General features: G+C 38.4%; 1 protein-coding gene across 1 annotated transcript; it reads right to left on the reverse strand.

The window, feature by feature from the left end:
• Positions 1-641: 641 nt before the first annotated feature.
• LOC149789565 (GTPase IMAP family member 9-like) lies at positions 642-7,513 on the reverse strand. Its single transcript, XM_089971581.1, has 2 exons — positions 7,403-7,513; positions 642-2,489 (listed from the first exon to the last, which is right to left on the reverse strand). Exon 2 carries the CDS (start codon positions 2,456-2,458, stop codon positions 1,571-1,573), a length of 888 nt encoding a protein of 295 aa, XP_089827707.1. The 5' UTR covers positions 2,459-2,489; positions 7,403-7,513; the 3' UTR covers positions 642-1,570.
• Between the last annotated feature and the right edge of the window lie 2,561 nt (positions 7,514-10,074).

Here is a 10,074-nt window from a genome sequence, read left to right on the forward strand (position 1 = left end):
TTTGCGATAAATTTGGAAACAGCTCTCTTGCTCTGCTTTGTGTGGAAAATACATTAGCCCACGCCTCATTTCACTTGAAGAGAAGAGGTTTTATAATGATGTTAACATATACATACAGACGAGTAAGAAAATCCAAATCCTCAAACCCCGTCATCACCCCTCAACCGCTCAAAATTGTATGGGTGGCTCCTTACAGAACAAATGCAGTATGCCATATTTAATTGAACTAAACAATGGCTATCAGTATGGATTTAATTATCCATATCACATGTGATTACAACCCTCTGTTACGGTGCGATAGGCTTATGCTATGCAAGGGAAGCAGAACGATCCCAAGTAGGTGCGTAATTTTGTTGAAACTTCAAATATCAAAATCACTCCATCTTTTACCCGCATTCTTGTGTTATAAAAAAAACAAGCACTTCACAATGCATTTGCATATTTCTTTCATTATTTCAGCTTTTCAGAATTATTTTGAAGAAAGGTGTACCTGGTAGTGGTGTAACGGCCATTTAAAAAACATATCTAAGAAACAGGGAATAAAAGCAAATAAAACCCCAAAAATTAAGAACAACACCTTATAACATTATAACTTTAATGCGAATCACTGTAATCTTTATTTTCAAAACACTGTTGCAATATTATGATGCAGGTCATGCAGACGTATGCTTGTATCTCAACCACAGTAGAGACTTGACATTGTAAGTCAATGGACAAAGCAAATTAAATTTATTGTTTTAATTAGTCAGCACCTTTAGATTTTAGATTGCCTTTACAGTAATCTCATTTGCTTTGTTTCAGAAACTAATGCTGATTAGTACTTTCACAATTCAAGATTTAAAGCTAGCTTTTTGGCATAGACCTTGACTGTAATCTCTTCTCTTTTCTACATTCTGGCCTTTTTTTCCAAATATGGAAATACACATCTGAAAATTGTCATTGCATCTTGACTATCATAGACAAGGAAAGAGAGCTTAATCTTTGACTAGTTACAATTTATCAGGAATATTGTTCATTTCAGAAATATACATCTTGTGGTACGGATTAGAATTCTTTGTGACAAAGTTGGAAACAACTGTCACTACTTGCTCTGCTTTGTGTCAAATATACATTTCCCCACGTCTCATTTCACTTAATGACAAAAGGTTTTGTAATGAAGCAAACGAATATACCCAGGATATAAAGAAAATCAAACTCCCCAAACCCCACCTTAGACCTCCGTCCATCCCGCACAAAATTATATGATAGGGCCCTTACTGTACCCATGCTGTACGTCCTATTGCACCTTTAATTGAAATCATAATTTTCATAATTTGTAATTTAATTATCCATATCACTGTTGATTACAATCCTTTGTAATTGTAGGATAAGCTAATGATATGCAATGGAAGCCGAACGATATTCCTCTCGTCATGTAGGTGCGTCATTTTGTTGAAACTTCGAGTATCAAGACCATGCCTGCGTTTATTCTCGTTTTTATGTTATGTTTTAAATGAAAAGAAGATTGGATTGCACAATCTGGTTCACCAAGACAGCTAAATTCGAACTATATGGAATAGGACCCGACGCTTTATGGAATGCGTGTGAATATTTTCCCGATCAAAGGCACTACTGCTACTGCTCCAACGATAACACGTGCAGCGACTGCACCAGCAGCAACTGGTCCTGCAGCGTACACTGCTGCCCCTGCTGCAACTACAGCTCCTGCGACTACTTTAGCTCCCGTGTGGAACATCTGACGTCGCCTCTCCTCTTCTTGCTCACGTAAGATTGTTTTAATTTGTTCACCCGTAAGGCGTTTAAGAGTCCACTCTTTAACGTGTTTTTGAAGGACATTTCTATATATGTTAATATTTTCAGCGTAAGGTCTCTTACCATTGTCAGAGATTTCGTTTGTGAGTCTCAGTAATCTCTCTAACTTTCCATTCATCACTTCATTATTGCCTTCTAAGTTATTTAGAGTTATATATCGTCTACCGCATTCATCAAGTAAATCCTTAAGACTGCTGTTCTCATTAATGATATCCCTAAATCCTCCTGCGTGAATTTGATCTTCGTGAGTAAAAATGACAATTGTGTGATTCAAAAGTTGTTTACCGAACATCATTCTCAGGAGCCCTAGGGTTTGTTCCTCTTCATCCGTGAATCTCCCAGGCTTTATTACAAGTAGAAAAGCTTGCGGTCCCGGTTTTATATAACTGAGAGATTCTTGAATCTGCATTGCTGTTTGAAGCATTGGCCTCTTGTTGTCAAATAATCCTGGAGTATCCACAACAGTTACGTTTCTCTCAGCAAGATCTAGAAACGCCTTACCTACTGATAGTTCCTGTGTTACTGAATTGAAACTGTGTTTGGATTCGAAAGCTTTCTTCTTTAATATAAAATTTCCAGTTGCGCTTTTTCCGGCCCCGGTTTTACCCAGCAAAATAAATCGAAGTTCTGATTTCTTCTCAGCCATATTTGTACCAGTTGGATTGATATTAATGAACCTATAGAGAAAATGCAATAGTACATTCAACATATTTATGCATGCTTTAGTTAATAGATAAAAAGACGTAACTTTGATAATTTCATTACCAGCAACGTGTCATAGCTGCGATTCTTTTGATAACATTTTTTTTATTATTTATACACCTTATTCGATATTACAGATCGATTATACATCTTATAAAATTATTACAGAGAGGAATTATATAGTCTTCTTTATAAACAGATTGTTACCTGACCTTTAGCGCAAAAACATGTTCCTGAACTCAGATCCTAGTAAACATGATTTTGAAAATGATCATTATCTTCACTATAATGTACGATCTTGGAAAAATGTTAATGATGAAAATGTTGTTTAAAAATTACGCTCCCTTGCTGTCAATAATCATGACCAAACGTTAATGGCAACCTATATATATATATATATATATATATATATATATATATATATATATATATATATATATATATATATATATATATATATATATATGTATGTATGTATATATGTGTGTGTGTGTGTGTGTGTGTGTGTGTGGTATATGGTGTAAACCGAGGACATTCATGTGATTACACATCAACGTACCCTCGGTTGGTAAAATGGTAAAAGCTTGCTTCTGCCAACACTTTTAGCCTAGAATAACGTAAAATCATGATTTGTAGGAAGGTCCCCGTTTACACGCTTAGTGATTGTTCGTGATTGGTCGGAGTGAATCTTTCTTCCAAAGCTGGAGATACACACGCCCGAATCCATGTTCTCGATTGCCTGGTAAAAAACTTGTAGAGAGAGATCTACGGTATCAAATTACACGTTGCAAATACGTATTATCTCGGGGCCCCGAGTGGCCGAGTGGTCTAAAGCGCTCTCCGTCACTGCTATCTCACTTCTGTCTGCGTGGGTTCGAGTCTCGGATTCGACCAATGTGGGTATGTGAGAAAGCTTGCCATTTGCTTCTCGAAGGTCGGTGGTTCTTTCCATGTATTTCCCGGGTTCTTCCTCCACCATTAATACTGGCCGCCATGTATAGCCTATCGTGTGCTGAAAAATGGCGTTAAACCCTACAACAACAACAACAACAACGTATTATCTCCCTTTAGACCCAAGCATCAAAGACCAACAACTTAGTAAAACTATAAAAAGAAACGCTGGTATATAAAAAAGTCCCTGGCATTTTTTTTTAAATATTTCATTCTTGTGAGACAATAGTGTTGGGAAACGCACGATACATTCATACCATACACGTCATATACATGCAAATAAATCTACATGTTCGAAAGAAGTGCATCAAAAAGCTATTAGAAATCCGCATACATTCATTGTATATTTGTACCGAAATTTACTAATTACCCGACCCATCTGTAAAGTTAAAACGTCCTGTTTGCGGCGAGATTTTACACACGTAAAGATATTGAAAAGACATCCTTGATATGCAAAATTTATTTTATGATTACTGAGTTATATCCGCCCCTATTTCATCATTTGCCTATTTAGTATTCAAACAGGAGACAACATATGTGAACAAGTGAAAAATTCCGCTAAGGTGAGATCGAATTAACACTAACCGAATTTGGAAGTTATACGCACAGAACTTCAGTAAATATATATAACGATAAATATACTATATAGAGGTTTATCATCAAGATGATCAGTCCCAATATGAACCATTTAATTACAGCAATATGTTTTTCATTATCGCGCTCTAAGTGTGATGTGATGTGATTTGGATTTTTAACGTAGCTTTAACAATTTTTCAGTCATATCGCTACGATGTCTGCAACATGGCAGTTTATAGTGATGTCTAGCACTGGGGCATCATGCCGCAGACATGTAGCATGATGTCCCACCCAGTCACATTATCCTGACACCGGGCCGACCAGTCCTAGCACTAACCTCTTAATGCTGAGCGCCACGCGAGGCAGCTGTTAGTACCATTTTTGTAAGTCTTTGGTATGACTCGGCCGGGGATCGAACCCACGACCTCCCGCATCCGAGGCGGACGCTCTAACCACTAGGCCACCGGAGCGGTCTCGCGCTCTGAAGACCTGCTACATCACGTGCAACCAATCATACACTGTATGCATTCAATGTTCTGTTAAATGCATGTACTTGTTTCATTTGGTGATTTGATGACTTCACTTAACATATTATTCGTATAAATAGTTATGTTGTAAACGAAGTCTTATTAAAACAACACATAAATATAAACAGAAGGCGTTAGTCTATATTTTTTTTACCCATATTTAAAGAGTTTTTTTCAACAATAGCCAAAATGGTCAGGATGGTCTACTGGAGAAACTTGTATTTAAAACTTAAAAGAACCGTTATTTAGAGCCGCGCTAGACTCATTTAGTCGTTTTTCCTTATGTTTTACACAGAAGGCGACGCGGAAGAAAAACTGCTTAAAATTTCAAATCAGCGATACAAGACACCTTTACGATGTACCTTGAATTAGCAAATGTATAAACTAACTCATCTGGAAGGTGAACCTTGAGAATGCCAGAGAGAGAGAGAGAGAGAGAGAGAGAGAGACACAGAGAGAGAGAGAGAGGGACAGAGAGACAGAGAGAGACAGAGAGAGAGAGAGAGAGATTCGTACGCGTATTATGCAACGAAGATTTTACTTTCTTTTGTCAAAAGGCAAATATTCATTGCTGATAAGGCGAGTTTCCTGCCATACATACTCAAATCCAGCAAAGTGGTATTGTTACAAGCCAGGGGTATTTGCTTGACCTAGCGGTGTCAAACCCTGGCGCGATTCCGCTAGAAGCCATAAGTTTACCCCAAATTTCCAAAGACTTCATACAGCTTCAGTTGTAAAGTAGGGAGTCCGACGGGTCAATACTATACATAAATTTTTGCGCTAATCATTCCAAGATCACAAATCTCACAACTTGCCAAATATATATATATATATATATATATATATATATATATATATATATATATATATATATATATACCGCACATCTGCGTGGTTTCTCTTCATGAAATTTCCCTACGGCCAGCAGTTCACGCCGTAGAAACTATACAACTATCCCTTAACAGAGTGAACTATTTTTACTACGCCACCTTAGTCCAGTCAATTTATGGTTTCAATGCACATTTCGCCAGTACAACTGCATCACATTTGCCACCATTGCGACATAAACGGTATCTTCCGATTCACTTCTTGATTGTTCATTTGTGTAATTTACCAGCCTCCTACCGTAAATACTTTCATTGCACTCACACCACCTATATACACCACTAGGTTTTAATAGAGACTATGCTACTCCAGAGACACTCTGCCGCTTTTGACCTGAATTCAAAGTAGTCCTGGCATCATGGCATCATGGAAACTCACAACACTTGACTCTGTGACGTTTGCTTCTATTAACTGGCTAATTGTTTCAGGCCAAGGAATATTTCCATTGCACCGAGTTCTAACAATCAAATAAGTAATCCCACAAATCCAAGAATTCCTTACGACGGGGATCTATAACCAAATGTGCATACTCCAGATGTATTACAGTATGATCTCCAAAGGGGTGGATTAGTCCTACTAAAGTCTAATTGCACGACAATCAGTCAATCAATAAAGTCATCAGTCAGTCAATAACAACAAGATATATATTCAAATAAGGATGTAATTGCCCTAAATAACAACTGTAGACGAAACCCTTATGACGGTTGCAGTTACTTAATAATAGTATATAATTTGGATTTGATTTTAACGTAGCTTTAACAATCTTTCAGTCATATTGCTAAGATGTCTGCAGTGTGGCGGTTTATAGTAATGTCGAACACTGGAGCATCACGCTCAGACATGTAGCATGATGTCCCACGCGGTCACATTATTCTAACACCAGGCCAACTGGTCCTAACACTAACCTCTTAATGCTGAGCGCATAGCGAGGCAGCTGTTGGTACCATTTTTATGTCCTTGTTATGAATCGGCCTTGGTTCGAACCAGCGACCTCCCGCATCAGAGGCGGACGCTCTAACAACTAGGTCACCTGAGCGGTCGTATTAATTGTTAAGACTGGACTAGATATACAAACATGTCCTCGTTGGTCATAATGTACCAATGTCCACGGTCTCCGTGATTTTGTCAAATAGTGTGTGTTCTTAGTTTGCATGGATTATACAGAATATTTGTGTAAACGTGTTCGTCCTCGCTTGCATTGCTTAATTTCATATTCCTTAGAATTGATAATACATTTCCCTCCTTGATACATCGCCATTTGCTATTACTTTACTGCTTCAAACTAAATTTCTGTTCGCTCCAACATCGCCAGAACAAATGTCCTCAGTACGCGGTTCCATACCCGAGTCCGCGATATCCACCAAATACAAGACGTTATGGACTCTTATCAGATATTAAGCCGGTTTTAAAATCACGGAAAGGTCAGGCAGAACAAGATTAACATGAAAATATGCACAAGATGCATACATCCTATATCTGGGGCCCCGAGTGGCCGAGTGGTCTAAAACGCTTTCCGTTAAGGATCACAGCCATCTCACCTCTGTCTGCATGGGTTCGAGTCTCGGATTCAGCCAATAGGGGTATGTGGGAAAGCTTGCCAGTAGCTTCTCGTGGGTCGGTGGTTCTCTCCGGGGTTTTCCCGGGTTCTTCCTCCACCATTAATACTGGCCGCCATGTATAGCCTATCGTGTGCTGAAAAATGGCGTTAAACCTTACAACAACAACAACAACATACTATATCTACTTTCCGAGTGGACTTGGCCCTGTGGCATTTTGAAAAGGACATGTGTTTTGTGAAGCAGTACAGGCCTATTAGCTAAAGTACATGTATAAATTTCCACGGACGAATTAAGTATCTCATTTAATATGTTAAAACTAGACAATAAAAGGGAATAATATACAGATATTGTTGGTGAGTCATAATCAAACAAAAAGAAGAATATAATTACCTCGCCAAATAGTAAGGATGCAATCAGGATGCAACCAATATGCAATTAGGATGCAATCAGTCGGAAGCTGCGCTAATTGATGTGTGTGAACAACTACGTGTCTGTTGAACATGTGCCTTACATTATTAATCCAGGTTAGGTCACAGGATAGCGAGGTCATGACATACCGTTAACAAATCTCTCCTTAAATCAGGTCACTTTTCTTGTACCGTGCTGATCCACATGTAACGCAAGGAGTACATGTACAAAATGGAATTCGAAATGTTTATCATGTGTGCAATTTCCTTTCAACATATTTTAAATTTGGTAAATTAATGTACTTATGCATGCATGTATGACACGTATGGGTAGACAATGGATATGGATGATTACTGGTTGCAATTCATGTACGGTAAACTCAGGCCGTGTTGTTCAAACAAACGTCCTTGTAACTGAGAGATATCTAGACAGATCATACATTTGATAAAGATTGATACAGCTTAGACTTATTGATAATTCTCTCTCATGTCCATTTTTTAATATTCTGTCGCATAAAGCTATATGTTATGCATCATGTATAGTCAGGCAATAATTTATTACGTTTTTACGGGGTATTTAAAATGTTCTTAATATCTGTGCTCTGTAGATCAAAGTTCTTTATTACTGAATCGTTCCATTTCTATGTACTCCCCATCCATCGCAACACAGTTTGCAGCTTGTCAGTTTGGTTATATAATTATTAAAAGCCATTGTTCCTATTTTCTTCTTACAACAGAAAACTTCTGACAGCGTGGGGCCTATCAAATTGTCTTCCCTGTAAAATATTTTATTACTGGAATCAGTCACAACTTAATATATACTAAATCAGGACAATATGGAGGAAGTGGCGATGATTGGATGCTGCCCTGACGGTGGAGTAAATGGATACGGAGACGGTAGTTTCCCACAACTTTGGCAACACTTTGGAGACGTGCAAGTGTTGAGCGAGGCATATGAATCAAGAACACTTGGATTTTATATCGAAACAAAATACATATAAAAATCTCAAGACATTCTGACTACATTTAGCGATTTGTTGTCACTGTCAATTTGCTTCTATCCATACTGCATTATATACCCTTATATCGGGCTGATTCAAATGCACATGATGACTATATTCGTATCCGGGGATTAGCTGTGTGGCGATTTCAATGGGAGTCTGTGTTTTACTAGCTACTGACAAATGCAGCGTGCATCTTGCAAAAACTTGTTTGAGTATCAAATGCTTGTTCAATATAATTACAATATATGAAGAATTAATGCTTCGAAAATAAAAACATATTGTATTATGCATCGAACATCTTCATGAATTATTTCCTTCACAGCAGCCACTTATCGATCACCAGCCGTAGACAACAGTGCTCCAGATCAAGCGTCATCTTCCATGAACACGTGACCATCTTACAATGATGAAAGTACCTCAGAATCGTTTGATATAAGAAACCCTTACAGACATAAACTTCATGCAGTGTGTTCTTGATATCAGTGAGAAAGAAGCATGAGAGCGGTCGGATTTTGATCTTTGTACCAGAGAAGACATACTCACCTCAACAGACACGTTTTTTAGGTTACAATCAGTACCCGACGGTACGTCACACAGACAGACACACACACACACAAGCACGCATACACACAATCACACATACACACACACGAATATATATATATATATATATATATATATATATATATATATATATATATATATATATATATATATATATATATACAGGGAGATGGTTGTCCGAAGTATTGAGCGTTATTTTGACTATCGGTAGTTGGTAAATTTATTGACATATGCTAGGAAATAATAAAAGTTCCAACACAATAATCCCCAGCATGTTCCAAAGGACAGTTAAATTCTCGTTATATAGTAAACACCTAGCTGGTACAACACGTATCACAATTCACATGGATGAATTAAATTGTATACTTCGAGAGTTAACAAAATGCACGGATAATGTTGTTGTATATACATCTAAATAAACCAATTTGTTACAGGACTTTGTAACATAAAGTAAGGATGTAATCAGTCAGAACCTAAACTAATGACCGCTTCGTCACAATTGAAGATGGAGATTACATAAATGAAGTAAATAAAGTAACGTTACATGCAAGACTGGATAACATTACATATCATTGGCGACTCAGTCTCGAAAGACCATACAAATAGGTTGTCTGTTGTCTGTCTCTGTTGGCATCGTCTGCTGTGGCTGTGCAGGCCTATACGTGAGTGACAGTCCCTATTGCAGTTGGTGCAGACATACTGGGAAGTGTGCGTTACTGTGGTTGCTGCCACGTTCTTCTTTCTCTTACGTTTCTCTGCCGCCAACTGGCCTTTCCTCGCATGAGCGACTGATATGCCATTGTTTACCGTCAGTCTCCATGTGCCTCGGTCCTCGGCCATCTCTTCCCAGCCATCGGGTGAAATGTTGCATGCCTTCATGTCCCTCTTGCACACATCTTTGAAACGGAGTGAGGGGCGTCCGACTCTTCCAATACCAGTGGCCAGCTGTCCATATAGGATGTCCTTTGGCAGCCTTCCATCCTCCATGCGTCGGACGTGACCCAGCCATCGAAGGCGGCGTTTAATCAGCAGGGAGTACATGCTGGGGGTACTTGCACGCAGCAGGATCTCACTGTGTGGAACACGG

The sequence above is a fragment of the Sinohyriopsis cumingii genome, chromosome 10, assembly GCF_028554795.1.
Source record: "Sinohyriopsis cumingii isolate HCF-2022 chromosome 10, ASM2855479v2, whole genome shotgun sequence".
NCBI classification, from domain to species: domain Eukaryota; kingdom Metazoa; phylum Mollusca; class Bivalvia; order Unionida; family Unionidae; genus Sinohyriopsis; species Sinohyriopsis cumingii.

Excerpts from the sequence above, each read along its gene's own strand:
- LOC149789565 (XM_089971581.1), bottom strand. The coding sequence starts at position 2,458 with ATGGCTGAGAAGAAATCAGAACTTCGATTTATTTTGCTGGGTAAAACC.